Consider the following 24397-nt stretch of genomic DNA (forward strand, 5'->3'; position numbering starts at 1 on the left):
AGCACCAACTACAGCTGATGCAACTTCGATAAGGAGTTCCTTCAGCTGATCGGCAGTTAGTTTTTTGCAGGGCAAAATGCGTAGAATATAGCGTGGACCACCGAAATGGCAGGCAACTTCAACAACCATAGCATGTGAAGGAAGCATTTCGGGTTCATCACCCGCTGCTGCATTTTGAGCATATCCAACAACATGCCCTCCAGAAAATCGCAATGTCTCGACCAGCTTTATCTCATCAAAAATTAAATTGACCAAACGCTGCTGTGGTTTAAGCTGGTCGAACAAGATTTTGAGGTTGCAGTCTTGCTCACTACTAGCAAGCATCTGTTTTACCTTTTTGTTGATGGTAGAATGATTAAGCCGGATCGACGAATCATTTTGTATGCACTGGGTGATATGTTGTGAAGCTGCATTGTGAAAATCATAGTATCAGCATCAAATCGGTGACGATCAAGAGGTTTGAACATAAGATGCAGCTGTGAAATGAGGAAGCTCGTGTGCCTCAGTCATCCAACAGAGCTGGCTTATTACAAGCTGAAGAATTTCCTTGCTTGTGCATTCATAGATGTTTACCTGGTCAGTTATGGATCTAATCTGGGACCATTTTGAGAGCAGGCTGTTCTTCTGCAAAGGAAAAAGTCGTTTGGGCACCTCAATGCCATCTTTCTCAACTCTATTCAAGAATAGAAATCCAAAAGGTGAGTGAACTTGTTGGAAATGAAAGAACTGCTTGACAGTTTGTCCAGTAGCATCAGTTCTTGATAGGTAAAGGTTTTCCTGGTCTTTTATGACGTTAAAGCCAGGAAAATAGGAGCTGATTTTAGCACAGAAGTGGTCGAAATCTTGGATATTGTCTGCAGCCTCATCAGCTGCCTGCATCTTCTTCGCTCTTGATTCTGACGTAGAAGATGATGTTGGGCGTGGGGCTGAGGTCACCTGCTTCAAAGCTGATTTCTGTACTCCAGGAAATATTGATGGGGGTTCTTTGGGTCGTTTGCCACCCCTAACTGACACCCAATCTTCTTCTTCTTTCGGCTGCTCCCATTAGGGGTCGCCACAGCGGATCATCCGTATGATCCGCAAAGTGATTTGGCACATTTTTTACGCCGAACGCCCTTCCTGACGCATCCCTGGTCACGTCTTATGACACAGGGATATGGTACACCTATTTTAACCGGGGTATACACCGGCCCAGTACACTGGTGCTCATTTCTCCGACCTCAGAAGGATGGCAGGCTGAGTCAACCCCCTGGTGTATTAATTCAGTGGCCCAACGGGGCTTGAACTCAGGACCTTTTGGATCCCAAGCCGCTGCCCTAACCACTGCGCCAACACCAGGCTTCCCTAACTGACACCCAATCACAATTGAAATGTGTCTCACAGATATATATATATATATATATATATATATATATATATATATATATATATATATATATATATATATATATATATATATATATATATATATATATCCTTTAAGCACCTCAAGCTTTCTTTCTCATTTGGCATTGCAAATATCCATCTCTCCCTCTCCTCAGGATCTTTTGGGAAGGACATGACCTTTACATAAGGCGTCCCATCATAGTTTCCTCTACAACCAAAGCAGCTGCAACGACGTGGCATGTTGTCACCAAAGCAGGAAACAACACAAAGATCCTATGAGATCACCAGCTGGACAGTTTCTGAAAGAGAAACAAACAAACATACATTAGTTAACGATGATAGGAATCAGCAAGTAGGTGCAGTAGGTGCACAATGTTATGTTTTGTCATAGACTTTACAAAAGTTTCCTCTATGAGTTAGACACAAAAACGGGCAAAAAATACCAAAATTCAGTAATTTGACCTTGAAATATGACCTTTTGACCTTGAAGATGACCTCAGGTGGTGCTGAAAATGACACTATGAACTCGCCGTCCTCAAAACCCCAATATGGATCCCTAGATCGTGTCTCTAGCCCTTCTAGAAGTCATTTTAGCCCCGCACTCAAGTTAATCCTCCAGACTCAAGTTACAAACCCCGAGATTGTGACATTCCAGTCCTTCTCTATAGGAGTCTATGAGTTGAATACACAGTTAGCTAAGCTAAAGGCCATATACAGTCACAGACTCTCATGGCTTACATACCCGCACCTTTCATTGCAAATTTCACACTCGCTAAGATCAGGGAATACGACCGGCAGGTATACACAATTATTACACACACTTATTGCAGCAGTTGACTTTTCTTGTCAATCCAGGAGGTCGTTTTGTCCATCACGAGATCAATTTGATGTTCAAGGAACGATTGAGGTTGACAGAACCAGGCAACCGAGTCATTAGTTTGGCTACCCGGCACTAAATTTTGGTTGCCCTGGGCAACCTTTAGTGTCGAGCCTTGCCATAACTACAATTTCAGTTGGATAACTTTTCTATTGCCATTCCTCATTTCACCTTTAAACTGCTTGGCAGATCCTGTTGCGATTTATTCCTTTTCAGTTTCTCAATCATTTGAAAACCCCTAAATCTGTGGTTGCAAACCACATTGATTTTTTTTTTACTTGTGAAAATCGAAGATCATTCACATATATTGGTTTGTTGCATGCATTATTATCTCTCTCTGTATCTCTGTCTCTCTGTCTCTGTCTCTGTCTCTCTGTCCTGTCTGTATGTCAACCGCCTACAGGTCACAATTAAAACTGATCTTCATGAATCTTTTCCACATGGTGGAGTTTGTCAAAAGCAAGAAGCTTATTGGTTTTAGGTCAAAAGGTCAACAACTTGGGTTTGATTTCTAAGATCCTCAATTTTCATCCAATTGACTTGAAATTTGAAGAGGATTTTCACATCTGGTCATTGAATTCAATGAGGGATGTTTTTTTGAGGTCAAGGTAGGCCAAAAAGTTGGCATGGCATTCCTAAAATTGTCAATTTTCATCCATTTGACTTGAAATTTGAAGAGGATTTGTGTATTTTGTCATTGAATTCAACCACCAATTATTTTTTAAGGTGAAATTTGTTTTGTGGATTTTGCAATTATCATGCTATGCATGACATCTTTCTTGTTGTGTTTGTTTGCTCTTGGATTTTTTATTTTTATTTTTGTCTTGTGTAAACTATTTTCTCAAATTTATTGCATTTTTGCTTAAAGCTCAAGGCAATAAATGATTCTGACAGATATCAAACCTGCTGATTTAAAGCTGTCTCTTTGGATGATACTATGAAGCAAGACTAATTAGGTTGGAATGAATATACAGTACCGTATATGCATTCCTACTGGATTATAGTTATTGCTTGAAATAGTCTAAAGCAGTTTGTCATAAGTTAAGAATACTGGTTAAAGTCTGCTAGGGCCTTGTAATAGCCATTGTGGGGGTGGGGGGGGGGGAGAATCCCTCAATGTAACCATGTGTATTATTACCTCTGCCACCGAAGGTGAAGGAGGTTATGTTTTCACTCCTTTCTGTTTGTTTGTTTGTGTGCCGGATATCTCAAAAAGTTGTGGACGGGTTTGGATGAAACTTTGTGAACACGTTAGGTTTGTGACCAATGATTCAATTTTGGTGAACATCCGAATCCGGATCTGATAATTTTTTAAGTGATTCTTCACCACTGAGAGATAGGGCTAAACTAATATATAATATAGCATGATGATCTCAAAAAGTTGTGGACGGATTCGTACGAATCTTGGTGGACAGGTTGGGTGTGTGGCAATGACGAATTGATTCGATTTTGGTGAAGATCCAGATATTTAATTCCTCAAGTGATTCTTCACCATTGAGAGATAGCACTAAAAACGATATATTAATTGAGCCTGATATGTTCTATTGGATCGTGCAATGTGCGGCAGAGATATGCGCTCTACCGAGTGCCCTTGTAGTTAGTTCAGCTTCTCATCTGTGATTAATCAGATGTCGAGTAGTTTAATTTACAAAACTTTCAATTTCAGAAGCAGCTTGTTTCAACTCTAATACATGATGCATTTTGATGAAACTTAAGTTATTTTATTTTCATTTTCAAAAGGTTTGTCTAATGCATCTTGTATATTTAGGACAAACTTAATTATGTTCTCTTTCAGAATGTAATCCCTCTAGAAAATGATGCCAGTAGGATACTTGCTTTTAATTAATGTCAAGTTGAAGTTTAAACTTCACTTGTGCTTGCTGGAGGTCGCTTCATTCAAATTTGGAATTGTAATCTTTTAGTGGTTATTTGAGGAATTGTAATAAGAGCCTTGTCAGGGCCATAAGAAATTGTCTTCATTTATATTTCTGGTTTGTGTTTTGAGCAGCAGCATTTCATGTTGAATAGCTTTAGTTGATGTTTTCAACCTTGAATACAGTATATGAGAATTTTCTACTTGTTTATTTTGGTTGGTCCTCAATGTTCTCATTCTCCATGTAGTTGCAATGCTTAATGTATGGAATGCACGTTACAGTAGAGTATGACCTCCTCCATGCTACATTCCTGATGTATGTTTTTATTCAGTTTGAAGGGTAGCTCGTATAATTGTTGAGCAAGGCAGCTATTATATATTTTTTTGCAGTGCAGAACTCTGCTTCATTATGATAACTACTTCTACCTTACTGGAGAAGTGCAAGCTATCTTCATTTCAGCAGATATTTTGGTTGCTTTGTGTGGCTGCACAGACTTATTTAAATTAATGAGCAGTCTGTGTCCCTTCATTTGTCTTTGGAAAGTTTCTTCCTTTGTTGTTTATATTGTGTTGCATCAAATGCAGAAGTGTGCTTTACATGACTATTCCAGCGGCTTTGCAGCCGTCACTTCCCCTTTCACCTTGCTCAACACAACACTCCATCCACATTCACCATGAAACATTCGCAATGTCAAGGGTACAACACAGGTGGGACAACGCTTGCAGATTGTGAGCTTAGAAACATGAAACTGTTTCAGTTTTTGCTCTCCCTCTTTCTTCTGTCCCTTTCACACCACCAGCCAAACTTTTCAAAATCCACACCCCCTCCCTCCTGAATCCTGATGCCGGCCATGCTGCTTTGGCCTCTAGCTGTCGGGTTAGTGTTAGGCATGCAGATTTTCAGGGTTGCACATAAGCATCCGGATGTTACCAGAAATGTAATCATCCAAGTTGATTTGGAGAAGAAGCAGAATGGTGGACACCTGAGTCCGTGTAAGTGAAGAGATTTTTCTCTGCTCGCAAACCAGGACCGTTGTCTCCAAGCTCTTTTGTTGCACCTCTATAACCTGCAAATTGTTGAAGGATGTATGCATGAAGATGCTGTCCTTTATCGTGCCTTCTTTTTCTGAGCCCTCAATATTCCATGAGTCTTGGCTAAGCACTTAAATTGTGAGGCCATGTGAGCTCGTCCCTAACTATGACCACTATAGTCCGGCGGATTATGACAATTTTTGGGTGAATTGTGATTTTTGTGATAAAAGCGTCAAATTTTGCAATAACATCACTGTATATGTTACTGATGATTTGTGATATAGGGACATTGAAAATTCTGCCTACTTCTGGTTTTATCCAAGATGGCGTCCATGCGTGTCATGTTTACCACAAAACAAGCAATATTACTGTAATGTTTACACTTTGAGGTTTAATTATCATGAGTTGTTAATTTGCTCTTATACTATATATATATATATATATATATATATATATATATATATATATATATATATATATATATATATATATATATATATATATATATGTGTATATGTGTATAATTACGTTAAAACTATTGAACACCTTCAAAAGATAATAAATGTATAATTTTATATACTCAACAACACAATTAAAGGGTCACATGATTATATACAGTCATGTGCCACTTAACGACGGGGTTACGTTCTGAGAAACGCGTCGTTCGCACAACGACGACGTCGCTTAACATCATTTTTTTATCGTTTTCGAACATCTTATTTACACAAACCAAGACACCTAGGCTATATGGTGTAGCCTATTGCTCCTCGGATACAAACCTGTACAGCATGTTACTGTACTGAATACTGTCGGCAATTGTAACACACATCCAAGGGAGACGGAAGACACGTTAGATTTACCTTTGTGCTGTTCATGACAGCCATCAGTGTTGTTAGCAGCAGCTTACAATCTCCTCTCGCATCGATAAAGGTGAAGAAATAGCGTTTGGATTTGATAAATACGTAATCATTGCATCGATGTTATAATTTACAAATGAAGAAACGAGCACCTGTCAATTGTGATATATATTTTCGTAACGGTGTGATTGTTTTAACAACATAAAAAGCTTCACTACTAATAAATTTGTGTTTTACTGTCGACTAAGAACAACTATTTATTCGCAAAATTCTTCAATTCAAAGGTAATTTACTTGCTCGAAGGTAAACGTGGAAACATTGGTTCAGTTTGAAAGCCGATTTCCTTGAATCCCGATTTAGCACGACCATGTTTTTTTCACTATGACATTTTATGGACCTCAACGATTGCATTATAACAGGGCCACACTGTCGTTTATTATCATTATGAGGTATTATGTACTGTACAGCGTACATAATTGTATGTGCTATTTTTATACGAGGCTACATCCATCACTTGGCCATAGGAATTTTTCAGTTACATTTTTTTTTTCAGAGCTGGCAGATCCGTCGTATATGCGATCCGTCGTTGCCCGGAACGTCGTTAAGCAGCGCATGACTATTATGCACCAAAATTCTGGAACCCCCACTGATATTGCTTTCAACAAATAAGTCAGAACAAATGCAATTTTATTTATTTGTAATGTCGAGGACATATTAAAGCTAATTTACCATTGGTAAACATATATAAAGGACCATATCAGTGTTTAGATCCACCACTACTGGTGCTACGTTATCTGGTTATTATCCATGACATACTGACATTAAAGATACTACATGAGTCCAATATATATATATATATATATATATATATATATATATATATATATATATATATATATATATATATATATATATATATATATATATATATATTACCATTACTGAACACACCAATATAATTAATGTCAAGCACATGTTTAAGATTCATGCTTTATGCATATATATATATATAACACATCCAAGAAACTGTTTTATAGATCAATTCGTATAGAGGTAAAATTCCTATCAAATATTTAGTCTATTTTGTCCAAGTGCAACAATTAACTTTCCATCTGTTCATCATAAACTCTTTCCTTGCTTTAACCCAGTCCACCCCCACATGCACAGAGAGTAGTGCAGGGAAGATTGTTTCTCTTGCATTTACATCGTCTTTTACATCCTTTCTTGCAGCCACATCGCAAGAGTTCTTGACAAGATGCTTCAGCTGCAGGTAGTGTGGTCCATAGAGGTATCCACTTCCCATTGGAGCCTCTTTGCCATCCATATTCTTAGGGACTGGGTAACAAGGGCTCTTGTAATAGTGTTTGACCCCACACATGTATGCCTTGAAATACAGCTCTCTTGGTATGCTGAACAAGGGCTGCATATGTTGGAGGAATGGAGTCCATTGTCTTTCCCTTTGACGAGAAGAGGTATTTCCTACAGGCATCAACTCTCAGAAATCTGCATGTCTTGTCATACATACGGATAACAAGCCTTTCAAGTACATGGATATTACCCTCATTGACAGACTCTGGTGAACAAGTCAATTTCTTGATAAATGATGTAACATCATCATCCATCCATCCATCCATGCATCCCATGCAGTCTTCTTTCCTTTACCTAGGAAAGATGACACCGTGTCACACCCAGTGAAGGCGTGGAAGAAGGGAAGTGCTACACACTTGTCTGGCCCAAGATGCTGGCTGATGTCATGGATAGCAATGTATCTGAAATTTTTCCCCGTTCCAAAAGATATCCATAACTTGTCAATGGTGAGACTTGGGAAGAGAGAAAGTGCCAAGACAACAACATCTGTGTCAACTGTTCCGATGACAATTCTCTTGTGACCATTCCTGCTGGCATGTGCCAGATGGACCACGATGTGGGTATCTGCCTCCTCGTGTGTGCAAGGCTGAAGTGAAGAACAGTCAATGTCTTTGTTGTTAGTGATCACACTGCTGCCATATGTTGTGATAGCATTGCCACCATCCTCGATATCTTGCACGGAGGTTGCCAGAAAGTGAAATAGTTCTTTCTTGTTTTCATCTACCTTAAAGAAACCATTCCAATTTTGAGGCATTTTGGTGTTGGCGCTCACTCGCTTGCGAATCCCTATTCCCCGTTTTTCTCTGACAGTAGCTTTCAAGCAATCGTCTACATAACAGTCCCAGATGATATCAACTCTGACCGCGTCTTTGAGTTGCCGTTTCACATATGGGAGGAAGACACTGGTGGCATAGTCTTGAAATGTATTGGCATCATTTGGTTTCAAAAAGTTGACCACTGCAGCGCCATCCAGTATTACAACTTCACATTGCTCATCAAACGCACTGTGTGAAAGTGGCTCAAGACATTTAGAGAGCAATTCCGATTTGCTTCCGATGTGCAAGTTGCCATTCAGACTTGGTGATGGTGGTGATGGTTGATTTTCGTGCATGAAAAATCCATCCAAATTTTTGTTTCTCGTTTGGCAAGCTATATACAGTCTCGAGAACAGTGAACAGTTACTTTTCAGGGAATCGATCTTTCCACTTCTTGTTGATGTAGTCTTCTTTCCTTTGGCACCAAACAGTTGAAATTTATTTTTTGTAATGTTGTCACTGATTGGCTTTTTGTTTTGGATGAGTCTTTCTGTGTAGAAAACCTCAGCTTGTTTCTTGCCAATTGTTTCCATCTCTTGAACAACTCTTATCATACCTGGATTGGCAAACTCCTTGGTATCCAAACTAAACAGATCTTGTGTTTCTTTCAAGAATGGATTTCCCATTTCACAAATGACTTGTGTAAGAGATGAAATGTCATGTACAAATGTTCCTTGTATGCTTTGTGAAACATCATGGTGCTGCACCCCTTCTATACCTTCATCTGATTGTGCCATATGAAGACAAGACTCAAATTCTTCAACCAGTCTTGAAACTTCTGGACCAGCAACCATCCACCTCCGTAGAGCACTTGCGTTTTCAGTTAATCCTACTGCACCACCATCACCTTTCACGCTGGCGTTGTTTTGCTCATGTGCTTGATCTGGAGCAATTCCGGAAAATACCCGTTTTGTTTTGTGGATGACGAAGTGTCCTATGTCAAATTCTCTTGCCGTGATGGGATATAGTGACCATAAGTTTGACATATCTCGCAAATGCACCGACAACTAACGGGCATAGTTGACATGATCCAAGGCAAAAAAAAACCACGGAACAATGCTGGCAATGGCATCAACATAGAGTTAGAACCTACCAAGGTGGATTGCTTTGATGAAGATAAATACCAGAAGTTGAAGATTGAGCACAGTATACCAGAACTTGAATTGTGGACTTTGCGTGGACGCTTGTCTGATCCAATTTTCAAATTGAAGAACACCTTGGTTGAGTGTTGCTTTCTCCGCAAATTCCTTTTTGAGCAATGCATAAAGACTACATGCTGTCATTTGGTGCGCATACCTGGTTCGTGTAAGGTGTGATACTTTCAAGAAGGAATCAGCCTTCCCAGTAGTTGTAATGTTAGCTTCCACCAAAGTACTTGTACTTGTCCAGCCACTCTTTTCAAGTAGATCGCCAAGTAGCTTGAACGCAGCCATCTCTATGTGTAAACCACCTAACATTATGACAAACTTATCTTCTCCATGGCTGTTTGGTAGGCCCCACTGAATTTGTTTTGCTACGGCATAGAGTGGCTGGTCGACTGCAATGACGTTATGTAACGTTATGTAACTTAGCTCGTGTTACAAGTAACGTGTGTCGACGTGTGTCAACGATCGTGTAATGTGCCTACAACCTATGGCCAGCATTATGCGGAGCGTGTGAGTCATACGCTGGCATACGTTGAAAAATTTCAAGCAAGGAAAATTTGTTTAACACCTCTGCGTACTACGATGTATGCCAGCGTGTTCTTAACGTATACAAACTTACCCATAACTTATTCGACGTGTGCCAGCCTCTGTTATGTAACGTATCTCGTGTACTTGTCCACCATTAATAGTGGGAACTGTAGCGTCTCTTGGAAGTGCAACTTGCTCAATTGTTGTGTTGAAGTCGGGTCGTGTAGGCACTGCTTTGGATGCTGGGATATTCTCATTTATCAATAACGATCTTGCTCGAGCAGAGCCTCTATTCTCAGATGTTACATGCTGAAAGATGGATATCCCTGTACCATGGAAGGAAGCCTTAGCTCTTCTGGAACTAGGATTGTGATCAATGTTATCTATTGCAGAAGTTGTAAATAAGCCATCTCTGAGTTCTGTTGGACAAACAACATTTTCTTTATGGAATCTTATGCACACACTGTTTGCTAACTGGGTAGAAATAGTGAGGACCCTGTCGTAAGAAATACTTATCCCCAGGTTAAATAGCATCTCAACTAAATGTTTCTTGCATATCTGAGCATGCACAGAGAGGCCTAAGTACACACATAATGGGGTTTCCATACGCCTTCCTTGGCGAAATTGTGTCTGACATTCTCCCTTTCTCTGCCTTGTATTGGATTTTATCAACTGAGCTATAGTGAGGGAAATGTGAGACTTGTGTTTGAATTCTAATGTTGGCCCATACAATATTGAGTTCATGAAGGTCACCAGAGATTGTGGTACAGACTCCTCTTGACAATTTGTGTCAAAGCTTCCATCAAACTTGGTATCTTGGATGAATATTTCTTGACTGATAATTTTAGCAGCCATTGAGAGACTTAGAGTGTTTTGTCATACGTTTGTTCATGCATTATCCGTATGTTTGGAGCAACATCTTGTTTGAATGACAGTAAAACATCTTCGTCCTTCTTTAAAGTCCTCTAGTTCAGGAAATTGGATCAGGATACGCTCTTTTAACTTCATGGAATGAATGCGACTTGAGTTTGACAGTCCATATTCTTGCAGCCTCTCTTCATATTGTCTAGCTAGGTCAGACATCTTAAAAACACAACTTGTCCCGGATTCTGATTTTGTTTCTTCAATGTAGTTTACAAAGTCTGCAAGAGCAATACCATGCATCATTTTTGTTTTTGAATCTTTTGGAGAATCCATTTCCAGAACTCGCACTGCATTGTAAAGTCCAACAAGGCATTTTGCATGATATTTTGCAGATTGTGCAACTAAATCTCCAGGACTGAGCTTGGCAAGCAATGTGGTGTCTTGCAATTTTAGTGCACATTCTGGAACACGAGCATCAAGCTTAAATGTAGATGCATCGTGTAATGTTTCACCAAGTATATGTTCATCACAGAAGAAGCAAACATCGGGTGCTTCACATCCTACCAGAGTACACTTACGTGTAGACTTTTTAGCTCGGTCAATAGCCAACTCATCATCACATGCTGACTTTCTCTTTTCTGCTCGCTTCAACAGTGTTGAATTGAATTTTGTACGACAGGAGTCATGCCAGCTTGCTCTGTGACTTAGAAGTGTTTCAGCAATACCAGTGCCATCATCAAGTCCTTGAATATCAAATTGGACGGGTAGACTATTTAGATCTTGAAACGTCTCAACATTTTGTGCGAATGTCACATAACCTGCCCCAAGGTTTTTGCGTTTGGAATCGGCTGGACATTTTAGTGGTTCATCAGTAACTGTCTGACAGATGAAACATTGATTCCAATTTGTAGATGTAGCTTGGAGTCCGACTATCAAGCTCTCCTGGGTGTTCTTCGAGTCTGTAAATGAAAATATAAAACCATTTACTCCCCAGTAAATGCAAACACACACCACTAAAAAAAAGTAAGGCATTATGAGTTTGTTTGTTCATACACATTAATTATAGTGTAGCCAAATGGCTTGCATTCATCAAAATAAAAAATAAAAAAAATTTATAATTGATCATTTCAAAATAATTACTGGTCCCTCAGTCTGAGGTCAATCTTATTATCTCCCTTTAATACCTTGATTATTGAAATATCTCTCTGCTGGGCATATTAATACAAATATTTAAACCATTTACCTTGTATTAATAGTCACTAGTCACTAATGTACAAATTCAATTCATTTTATTAACTATAAACTCATTTGATCGCTCAAATACGCACCTTTTATCTGGGAGATCCATCACGCCAAAAGCTGTCTGCTGGCGGCCATTTTGAAAGGAGGGAGAAATCATTGTTGCAGAAATGTATTTATCGTTGCTTCAAATGTCTTTTAATGTTATTTAAGTACGATTACTTTATGATATTACTCAGTGTTCGATCTAATCAACTCACTTAGAACATATGAATGACAATACGTCGGAATAATAAGAATTTGTGTGTATAATGTATATATACTGTATATATGTTTTTATCTATTTATTTGGTATATATTACTCATGATTCTTTCATAGCAAGAAACCGGTAAATTATATATTGATTATATATATGTTAAGATAGAGCTTATTCACATTTTTCTGACAAATTGGCGGCCATCTTGAATAAAACCAGAAGTAGGTCAAATCACAAATGTCCCTATATCAGATATGCATTGGTATGCCATAACTAACTTATATGCCAAGTTTCATGCTTTTATCAAAAAAATCACAATTTTTTTCATAATCCGCCGGACTATTACCAATCATGGAGGGCATCACCGGTGAGGTTGCTGATGACAAAAACTATGATGAGGGATCTCCGGACGTAGTTCTGCGAGGAATGGCAGTGAGGTTGTAATTTTCTTTTAACAAGTGTCTTGTGGATTGAGTGCCTCACCAGGCAGCCCCTCCATTTGCTCTTTCATCCCCCCCCCTCTTTCTGTCTTTATTTTGGTACCTTGTAGCCATTGGTAAAAGGTGCTATATAAATAAAATTATTATTACAAGGAGGGCTCATAATTGTTGGGAAAATCTTTGCTTGCTGCCAGTGGTTCTCCAGCTGGTGTTCAGGTGCCCTGGCTGACCTCGAAGGAATCATGTCAATAAGGTAAATTTGCCACAAGCCTTCTGTGTCAGTCTTTTCAAAGCTCTATTAACAGCTTGTCTTTCACTTGGGGAGGTGGCAAGGAGAATTGGGTGCATGCACACCACCTGAGTGTGAAAATCATTATCCAGGCCATGATGGAGGAACAATTCTCTGTGTGGCACATGGAGTCATTTATCGTAGCTGTTCCTATTGTGGTAATTGTCAGGGTTTAAAATTATGAATGAATAAACTACTCTGTATTGTGACCAATTGAACATCATTTTATGTTTGTTGAAGAATTAAACAATTTGTTTCAGATGGTCGAATGTTTTTTTTTTGTTTTTTTTTCTATTTGTTTTTTTTTTCTCTCTTCTCTTCACAGTCACAAAGTTTTTCTCTCTGATTAACAACAATGATTAATTCTCTGATTAATTAACAATGGACCTCTAACATGTGAAGGGATTCATAGTGAGCAGGACACAGATCTAGGTTAGGGTTAAGACCTGAGCAGGACACAGGACACTGAGATCAACGATGATGAAACTGATGTGTAGTTGAAGATGCTCAATGCCTCTTATAATGAGGTCTCATAAACATTTTAATAATCATTGTCTATTTTTAAGTAGTTGTGCCTTAACCTATGATAAATCTCAAAAATTTAAAGTGTTTTTTTTTTGTTGTTGTTGTTTTGTTTAGGGGTTTTTTATTTACGTTTTTTTACAATAACCCCACATTTTTTTGTTTTTAATTACTCCTTTACTAATTATTTCAGTTGGAATATTATTCAAAAGTGTAAGTGTACCCAACCCATTCCTCTCTATCCCCACCTTATGTGTACTGACCTCTGAGCAGTGGCTTTGAATCTTAACCCAGCTATAAACTGTCTTTCTGGTGTTTCACCTGCAGGACAATGCATCAGTGTGTGTGCTGTCCATCAGAGGGATGTTAAACTGGGTGTCCCATCTGCTGTTATTTCATCGACGTTAAAGATACCACATTGTCCTTCGTGAAGGGTAGGTGAGTTATCACCTGGACCCTGGCTCGATTCCAAATTCCTACATTGGACTGTGTAGCATGTGGCCTGCTCCTATTTGATGTTCCTTGACACTAAGTTACGCTGTTTGCTATCTCAGAGTGTGGTTAATGTCTCAGCAGCAGTTTCCGTGTGATAAAGAAATCGACCGGGTAGTTATACTCGAGGGATCCAAAGTTCTGGCCAGCCTTGCCTCTGTCACTTCAGCAGTGAGCACAGATGGTATTAGTGCCCATGTTCTCAAATCCTGCTGCTCTGCTCTCATTTAATCTTGTATGTGCTCTCTCCGGCCTTTCCTTCACCTTCAATCACGTCCCATCTTCTTGGAAGACTGCCGACATCATTCCAATACAAAGAAGGGTGCAAAAACAGATCTTCTCGACTATATAGGCCTGTTAGCTTACTTTCACTTCCAAGCAAAGTTATTAACTTCCAAAATTGAAACTGACATCAATTTTCCTTTTCTCAAATGTCTTGATCTCGATCATTACCTCCTAAACCGAAGGTGGATGGAGGTTATGTTTAACCTCCGCCATCGATGATGGACGGAGGTTACTGTTTTCACCCCTGTTTGTTTGTTTGTTTGTTTGTTTGTGAACAGTATTACGGAAAAACTCCTGGACGGATTTCAACAAAACTGGGTGGGGGGATTAGGTATGGTCCAAGGATCATGCCATTAGATTTTGGACTTGGTCCAAAAAAAAAACAGAAAATTTTGCAACTTTTTTTCAAAAAAAATTCGATTTTATTTGAAAAATATTTGAATTTTTTTTTTGCATTTCTACATGTTTTAAGTGATTTCCAACCCCCCCCAAAAAAATTGTTAGAGAAAAAAAATTTTTCAACTTTTTTTCAAAAAAATTTCGATTTTTTTTTTTTTTTTTTTTTTGGGCATTTCTACATGCGCGTTGATCTAGTTTAGTTTATTCAATCGTGGTTCAGTAGAGTCTGATCCGTTTTGACGTACAATGAATAGGATATCAGGTTCACTTAAGTGACCCAGCAGTATTGGCGGCAGAGGTTTTGCACTCGACCGAGTGCTCCCCCTCTCGTTAACCTCCGCCATCAAAGATGGACGGAGGTTACTGTTTTCACCCCTGTCTGTTTGTTTGTTTGTTTGTGAACAGTATTCGGGAAAAAACTCCTGGACGGATTTCGACGAAACTTGGTGGGGGGGATTAGGTATGGTCCAAGGATCATGCCATTAGATTGTGGACTTGGTCCAAAGTCCAATATGACCGCTTTGGTGGCCATTTTGAAAAAATACTTGAATTTTTGTTTTTGCATTTCTACATGTTTTAAGTGATTTCCAACCAAAAAAATAATAATTTGTTGGAGAAAAATTTTTTTTGATGTTATTTGAAAAATATGTGAAATGTTTTTTTGCATTTCTATATGTTTTAAGTGATTTCCAACCCCCCCCCCCCCCCAAAAAAAAAATTTAGAGAAAAAAAAACAAATTTTGCACCTTTTTTCAAAAAAAATTCGATTTTATTTTTTTGGCATTTCTACATGCGCGTCGATCTAGCTTAGTTTATTCAATCGTGGTTCAGTAGAGTCTGATCCGTTTTGACCTACAATGAATAGGATATCAGGTTCACTTAAGTGACCCAGCAGCATTGGCGGCGGAGGTTTTGCACTCTACCGAGTTCTCCCTCTCTCTCGTTTCACCTGTGTTTGTCTGTCTGTGAACAGGACACCTCAAAAAGTTATAGACAGATTTGGATGAAACTTGGTGGACTGGTTGGGAGTGTGACACAGACGAATTGATTTGATTTTGAAGATCTGAATACGAGATATTTATTTAATATACGAGAATTTTATTTAAAAATTTTTTAAAGCGATTCTTCACCATTGAGAGATGGGGCCAAAAAAGATATGTAGCATGATATTTCAAAAATATATTGGACCCGATATGTACTCGTGGATCAGGCATTACGTGGTGGAGGTATGCGCTCTCCCAAGTGCCCTTCTCATTAAATTAAGTTAGTCTTGTGTACTTAAGTAAATGTTCCTTTATGAGAGTCTGGAAGGGAGTGGACAATTTAATTGAGGCTTTCACACATCAGAAGACAATCCTCATGCAATTTAGATTTGAAACAGAACATGTCCAAAACAAAACATTCAAAGCTGGGATTTGGTTTGTTTAGTGTTCAATCTGAACTGAAGACTCATGACGTTGAGGAAACAAAGTTCAAATTCTCCACATACTATGGGTATTTGTCTGTCTACTTATGTCTGTCCCTCACCCTCCCGCCAAGGTCGTAGATGGGGACATTAAAATGAGCGACCGACCAATCATCCATCCATGTACTTTTGTGTACGCGACATTTCAAAAAAAACCGTTGAACATTTAGCTTTTATATTGCAGACATCTATTCCTTGTCACATAATCTCAACCTGATTAGATCATGGCGGTGATTGACTGAATTATGTTGCCATGGCAATCATCTCTGTAACTTTGCTTGTGCATGTGCTATTTCAAAAACCATTCAAGTTTTCATTTTCAGATTATACAGATCTATTCCTTGTACCACCCCAAATCAGGGAACCCACAGTATCAGCTCCTTGTTTTCTATACAAAGTTGAGGCTCATTGATGATGTGATTGTACCATTGATGATGTACTTTTGTTGTGTGATTGACGAAGAGGAATCCTAACAGATCGGTCTCGCAATGTAAAAATATCCGTATCTGGATCTGATATTTTTTTAAAGTGATTCTTCACCATTGAGAGATGGGGCTGACATGATATATAGCACGATATTTCAAGAAGTTGTGCACGGATTTGGATGAAACTTGGTGGACATGATTGTTGGGTGTGTGACGAGGAAGAATTGATTCGATTTTGGTGAAGATCCGGATACGGATCTGGATACGAGAATTTTTTAATTTTTAAAGCGATTCTTCATCATTGAGAGATCGGGCTAAAAATGAGATGTAGCATAATATTTCAAAAATGTATTCGGCCCGATATGTTCTCGTGGATCAAGCATTGTATGGTGGAGGTATGTGCTCTATTGAGTGCCCTTCTAGTTTTCTTTGTTCTCAGTTGGATCACCAAGTGGAACTACTCCTTCGTTAACAAATTATTGCAGCTTCAAATCCTGATATGTCTCTGTAACACCAAATTCTGTGATGTAATGGTTAGAACAGCCGCTTCAAGTTTGAGAGGTTGGTGGTTCAAACCCCAGCTGAGATGCACTGAAGACTTTAAAAATGGTATGTGCTGCTTCTTGCTTAATGATCTACAATGAAAAGGTTATGAGCACAGACAATTCCCACGTACTGTTGGACCCCGCTATTCGTGGGGGATATGTTCCTGCAAAATGCCGTGAATGCCGGGGTCCATGAATGTCGAGGCATTGCTTAAAAAAAACTTTTTATTTATTTTACATGGTTGAGGCTCATGGAAGAGCAATTGCAAAGAACGAATCAGGACACAACATAACAAAGGGAACAGCAGGGTGGATGGAGAAAGTAAAGTAGTTGTAGACGGACAAACAAGGGATGCAGGTAATGATTAGGGGGAAGGGAAAACGCAAAAGGTGGACAATATGGATACAGAAGCAAAATTGTGTTTGACCAATGTGTGATTTGAAGGTCTGAGGAGAGGGAAGAGGCTGCTGCCTTTGTCAGAAGGATGAGAGATGTCACGGCATCAACAAGGAGAAAAAGAGGATTTTCCAGAGCCAGTGATATTGATGAAGATTAGGAATAATATGGGCCTTAAAACACTGCCTTTGGGGGTACTCCAGCCTTGACAGGGAGAGGAGATGAAAGGGTTCCATTGAGAGCTACACATTGTCTTTGAGATTGGAGGAAGTGAGTAATCCAAGAATGGATTTGGCTTTGGATTCCATGGAGATAGTTTGGAGAGCAAGGTAGGATGCCAAACGAAATCAAAAGCTCGAGATGTGTCCAGAGAGACGGCCCTGATCTCATGTCTGATATTGAAGGCCTCCACCATTTTTGGGAGAGTAGAAGCAGCATGTCCAAGATAGAGTGACCTGGTCTGAATTGGAATTGATGATCTGAGATGAGGCTTTTGGAAAAAAAAAAAAAAAAGGAGTGATTTTTATGTCAACTGTGATGATGGATTCCATGACATTGCTGATTGAAAGTACGGGAAGCTAATTTTGCAGGAGATGAGGGGATCCGTTTTTGCATCTTTTTAATGTAATGATGTGATGGCTGATTTCCAGTTTCCCAGGTGGATATGGGAGACCAGTCCTGAAGTGTAACCAAAAAAAAAACAACTGCAAATACGTGAAGCACGTTAACTTTAAGACCCACGAATGCATGGGGTCCACGGATAGCGGAGTCTGACAGTATTGGCATCCTGGGGAGAGGAAATTGCTCCTTGAGAAATACCCTGCTGAGTGCGGTGAGAAAGGTGGTGTTGCCGGTGCCAAGACTACCCGGAAAGTGATGGCACTTCCCCCAAGCTGTGTCTGTGTTTGACTCATGTACCAGTCCTGTGTTGTTGTCTTGTATATGTATGTTCGTGTGTGTGGCAGCTCCACTACGAGACTTAGATCCAGTAAAAAAAAAAATACTCTGAAAATAAAGCCAGCCTGTCTTTGGTGTATTCCTTGCATGCTGTGATACTGTTTTGGCATCACCTACTTTCCTGTTCATGAAAATGGTGAACATCAAATTAAAATTATGTACTGATGACATCATTGTTGACAAATAACGTTTGTAAGGGTGTTTTCTTGATAATATGGAGATGAATTACATCTCAAACTTTCAAATCTTGCATTACCTCTGCCACTGAAAGTGGACAAAGGTTATGTTTTCACCCTTGTTTGTCTGTCTGTTTGTGAGCAGAATATCTCAAAAAGTTATGGATGGATTCATATGAAACTTGGTGGACAGGCTGGGTGTATGACGAGCGCAAATTGATTCGATTTTGTTTCGGGTCCGGATGCAGATTCGGCCTACCAGTGGGATACAAAACGTAAACCGTTCAGCCGTGCGGAGGTTTACACTCTACTGAATGAAGTTATAGTTTGCATGGACATTAGCCTCAGCAGACTTCATGATCCCACGAAAGAACTAAATAACCCACAATGCAATGCTCCCTGCATCTGCCACAATGGAATTTGAAATTTTCCTGGTTGCATTCCTTCACTTGCACCTCACCTCACACATTGATCTGGAACCAAACCAAAGTGTTATACCATCAATGTGCACACCTCATCTCAAATAAAGAACTCACCCCAATGTTTTAAGCACACAGGCCATTAAAGCTCAATCATCTGCTCAAGAGATCATTACATTCATCCAATCTTGTCGGAATGGGGAAATAAGAGACTTCAATAAACATGAATTATTGTTACATTTGGCTCAGTTTAGTCCCGCTCTCCTCGAACCCAGGAAGATGAAATTAATTTTATTTTTTATTGAGATTAATGCAAGAATCTGTACGTGTATTATATGGGTATGCCTGTTGGCTTAATGGTTAGGGTGGCGGGCTTGGAATCCTAGGGCCCTGAGTTCAAATCCCGCTCAGCTGTTGAATTAATACCAGGTGGGGTTAACTCGGCCTGTCATCCTTCCGAGGTCAGCAAAATGAGTGCCAGCATGCTGGTATCCTGTGTCGGAGTGATGACCCCTCCAGGATTGTGCCCAATCGCCAAGGAGACTGCTTAGGCAGCATCAATGCTCTGCACAGAGTATGGTCCCAATGGATGGATGGATTATATGGGTGAAAATGTAATGGTATGGCTGATTGCAATGAAGATGATAGTAATGAAATGGTTTTGGAAAATGTATTTTTTATTTATTTATACCACCTATGTGGAGTGCTCAGAAAAAAAAAAAACAATGAGAAAGACCATTTTAAAGTCTGAATGAAGAACTAGTCTTGCAGGCAAAGGCTATCATTGATCTGCATTGCAGGACAGGTAAAACTAGAACGGGCACTCGGTAGATCGCATACCTTCACCGCCACAACTTTCTTCCGGGCACATTTGAAAAACGTCATTTTAAAACGTCCATGACGTCACAACCGTCAGTCCGATTGACGTCAAATTTGGTGTGTAACCTCCTTGAAGGCAGTCCAACAAAATGGAATGATAAACACTGAAAAATTAAAAAGTTTAAAAATGACGTCATCTTTTGACGTCATCTTTGACGCACTTCCAGGGACGTCACATCCAATCGGGGACTACCATTCTGAAAGCTCGTAGTTCACTGAACGTTTTAACGTTGGTTTCATGTCAATAGCTCTATTAGATCTGAAGCTATGCCTACAAGTATATTTTGACCTTGAATGTGACCTTGACCATGACTACAGAGTTAATTGGCAAAACCTGTACATCAATAAACAGATATTTTGGTACTGATCCTAATGCCTGGATTTGGGAGACTTTGCTTTATAAATTATATAGATATTTGAATGTAAAATTTCAGGACATTTTAGCCACAATTGAAAAACGTCATGTTCAAACGTCAATGACGTCATAACGGTCAGTCCGATCGAAGTCAAATTTGGTGTGTGACGTCCTTAAGGTAAGTCCTACAAAACGGTATGATCAAAACTGATGAGATCGAAAATTTAAAATTTACGTCATCTTGTGACGTCATTTAGACGCACTTCCGATGACGTTACGTTAAATCCGACACTACATATCCGAAAGGTATCTCGTCATGGAACAATATGGTGGTGGTTGCATGTCGATAGCTGTATAATGAAGGAAGTTATGCTCAAAAGAGTGTTCTTGACCTTTTCATGACCTTGACCTTTGACCCGATCGCTCCCAAAATCTAATCAAATCGTCCTTGGATACTCACGAATCATCCCACCAAATTTCATGCAATTCGGTTTAACACTTTCTGAGTTATGCGAATAACAAACGAACACACATATTCACAAATAAATAAATACACAGCGACCAAAACATAACCTTTCACAGAATGCGAAGGTAACAATGGATGAAGTTGACATGACGTTGATTGAGGAATGATAACTGTCAGGCAAAATAAAGAGAAGCTTATGTTTTTGGCTGTTAACCCTTCATCAGCACAAAAGAGGAATCCTTGCATCCCAAGGTGGTTCACATACCTCAATCAACATCCTGTTGATCCAATCTATTGTTCTACCTGTTTGTCAATGCAGATTGACACTGCCCTCCACCAGAAAGAGGCCATAACAGTATCAATGACTCATTTATACATGCCGTCAGAGGAAAGACGAACGCTGAGGAGGTCACTTGCGTATTTGTCATTCAATATGCCAGTGGCCAGTTTCCAATAATCATCATCTATTAGCCATTGTCTGACCACATTGGTAAACAATGAGATGACGTCACAGGACGTCATATATTCATGTGGTTGGATTGTCGTGTCTTATTCAGAGCTTTTGCGTAGTCACTGGTCAGTCTTTCCCACGAGACACTGCAGTTTATCGTCAATGAAACGAGTATTTGGCACTGATGTGGGTTCTGCTGTGGTTGTAAACATGTTGATGGAAGAACTTGAGACATGTGCCATCCTGCCCCTTCCAATACAGCCATGTGTACAGTACCGATTATGGAGATGGCTCTTTTGTCATCTGGCCCAGCACTGCTGTTAATATATAATCAAGGAGGGCATTTGATGAACATTTTCTTTCGCCAAATTTACTTGTGAGGCAGAACACGAATGACGATGATCTGCTTTCTTTCCTTCATGCCATAGTGACGAGGAACCCCAATTGAAGTTTAAACACCACAATATGTAGACAACCCACCCAGAACGATCATTACCTTGACATTGAGCCTTACCACCCGACATACACCATAAAAGAACTGTGGTACGCATTCGTGAAGAGGACAAGAAACATACCATCCACTTTAGAGGGTAAGAGGAATGAGATCAACCATATAAAATGGGTCTTGAGGGTCAAGATGACTATTCAGATAACTGCCCAAAAACAAAATGGTACTGGCAGCTGCAATAAATCAGGAAATTCTGCTGGAACCACCTACATCTTCTGCATGCTACCTTTTTTGTGCCAGGATTATCCCAAAGGATTGGCTGAACTATAGGAGACAATCACTCTATCACAGGCATATGGTCCGCTGATACACAAACTCGCAACGGATCCTCCGATGGGAGGAGGGCAGAAACAGTGGGACATGATGGTCTTTGTTGGATCACTAAAACACCAGAGATGACTAGTTTTGCATGTTGTGATCGAATGTACCTCTTTAACAGATGCAAAGCACTGACAACACAAGCTTGCCATTGGCTGATGTTATTATTGGTCAAATTTCATGAGGTCTCACAATGCAGTTTTGTGATTGGCCAGCTAATTTAGGCTCACCCTCTCCACCTCTTTCATATCTGGGAGGAGGTAAACGGAATTTGCTCTTGACAAAGGCCAGTGGAGGCACAGTTGACCCTGTTGCTCACCGAAACGTCATGTGAAACAACCAAAGGTTGGAGAGATTGCAATAGATTGTTTGTACATCACTCCAAACTGTGTGTGTGTGTGTGTGTGTGTGTGTGTGTGTGTGTGTGTGTGTGTGTGTGTGTGTGTGCGTGCGTGCGTGCGTGCGTGCGTGCGTGCGTGCGTGCGTGTGTGCGTGTGCGTTTGGTATCTACATATGTGGGTTTCAGAATGTGGAATTGAGTCCTCCCAGGGCAGGCTCAAAGTATCCATCTTTTATTTCAGTAAGGGGTCATGATACATGGACCAAGCAGTGACGTTTTCTTTTCTCAAAGGTTTTTTTGGTTTTGTCAAGTTTTGTGCCGAGGGCTCTCTTAAGGATCGTCACTGAGCCCTGGACAGCTTCCAACTCTAGTTCGTTTGTAGTAATATTCCCAGGGATGGTTTTTAATATCTCTGTGAGGTTCTTTGTAATAATTCCTGGAGCTCCAACTATCACTGGTACAATTTGGCATTCTTCGGCTTCCAGGATCTTTTCACTTCATTCTTGAGGTCTTGGTATTCGGTCATTTTCTTGATTTCTGCATTGTTTAATCAAAAATCACTGGTATCAACACCTCACTTGGCAATACATTCTTTCCCATTTTTTTGTACCTAAGTGTGATATCTGGTTGTTTTCAATGTTCACGTTCGATGGGATCATTAGGTCATACATGAGTGGCACTTCCATGTTTTCAGTGATTGCTTTGCTTTTGGTTCATGTTCCCACAAATTTTCTGCAACTGGGATATCAACGTTTTTGCAGAAATTCCATCGGATTACTTTATGAACTCTGTTGTGTTGTTGTGTGTACAGCTATTTTGATGTGAGGTTTTTTTTTTTTGTATTCGGTCATTAAGCATAACATATTCTCTATAATAACACCCTCTCCACCCCTCACCTCTTTCTTTTTTTTACGCCTCCCTCCCTCACCCCTCCCCCCGCTCCTCGCACAAATGCCACAGTATATAGCAACGTTTAGTGAGGCGTCGCTCGCCACACCAACCCCTCCCCCCTCCTCGCGCTCCTCCCCTCTTAGTAGCTCCCCTTTCTTGATTCTCGCCCCACTTAATATCACCATCAAACGAAGTGATGGGATATATATTTATATATATATATATATATATATATATATATATATATATATATATATATATATATATATATATATATATATATTTATATATATATATATATATATATATATATATTTATATATATATTTATATATATATATTTATATATATATTTATATATATATTTATATATATATTTATATATATATTTATATATATATATATAAAATATATATGTGTGTGTGTGCAGTGCCTATGGAAAGTCCACACCCCCTTTCAAAATTTTCACCTTTTGTTGCCTTGTAGTCTGGAATTGAATTGCATTAAATCAGACTTTTCCCACCTTTATTTACACATTGTATCACAACTTCCAAGTGAAAACCAATTCTACAAATTTCAGAAAATTAATTAAAAATAGAAACTAGAATATATTAGTTGGATAAGTGTCCACCCCCCCCCCCCCCCCGAGATAATACTTGGTGGAAGAACCTTTGACAGCAATTACAGCTGTGAGTCTGTTGGGATAGGTCTCCACCAACTTTGTACACTTTGAATGGACAATATTTGCCCATTTTTTCTGTAAAAAAAAACAAAAAACTTCAAGCTCAGTCAAGTTGCATGGGGAGCATTGAGGGGCAGCAATCTTCAATTCATGCCACAGATTTTCAATTGGATTTAGGTCGGGGCTCTGACTGGGCCACACAAGGACATTTATCTTTTTGTTCCTTAACCACTCCATTGTAGCTTTGGGTCATTGTCATGTGAAAGGTGAACTTCCACCCCAATTTCAGCTTTATTGCAAAGGGCAGCATGTTTTCCTCTTGGATATTTCTGTATTTTACTCAATCCATTTTCCCTTCTATCCTGACAAGTGCTCCAGTCCATGCTCATAAGGAACATCCCCATAACACGATGCTGCCACCACGATGCTTCACAGTTGGGATGGTGTTCTTTGGG

General features: G+C 39.5%; 1 protein-coding gene across 1 annotated transcript in view; it reads left to right on the plus strand.

Annotated features, from left to right (window-relative positions):
- The window catches only part of LOC147023508 (fatty acid 2-hydroxylase-like), a 22946-nt gene extending 18132 nt beyond the window's left edge, over positions 1-4814 (plus strand). Inside the window, exon 2 of the mRNA XM_085890343.1 lies at positions 4722-4814. Within this exon, the coding sequence (XP_085746469.1) occupies positions 4722-4814 (93 nt within the window). The remainder of the gene's footprint in view (positions 1-4721) is intronic.
- The last annotated feature ends 19583 nt before the right edge of the window (positions 4815-24397 follow it).

The sequence above is a fragment of the Eptatretus burgeri genome, chromosome 7 (genome assembly GCF_056783735.1).
Source record: "Eptatretus burgeri isolate ZD-2024b chromosome 7, Ebu_testis_v1, whole genome shotgun sequence".
Taxonomy (NCBI): domain Eukaryota; kingdom Metazoa; phylum Chordata; class Myxini; order Myxiniformes; family Myxinidae; genus Eptatretus; species Eptatretus burgeri.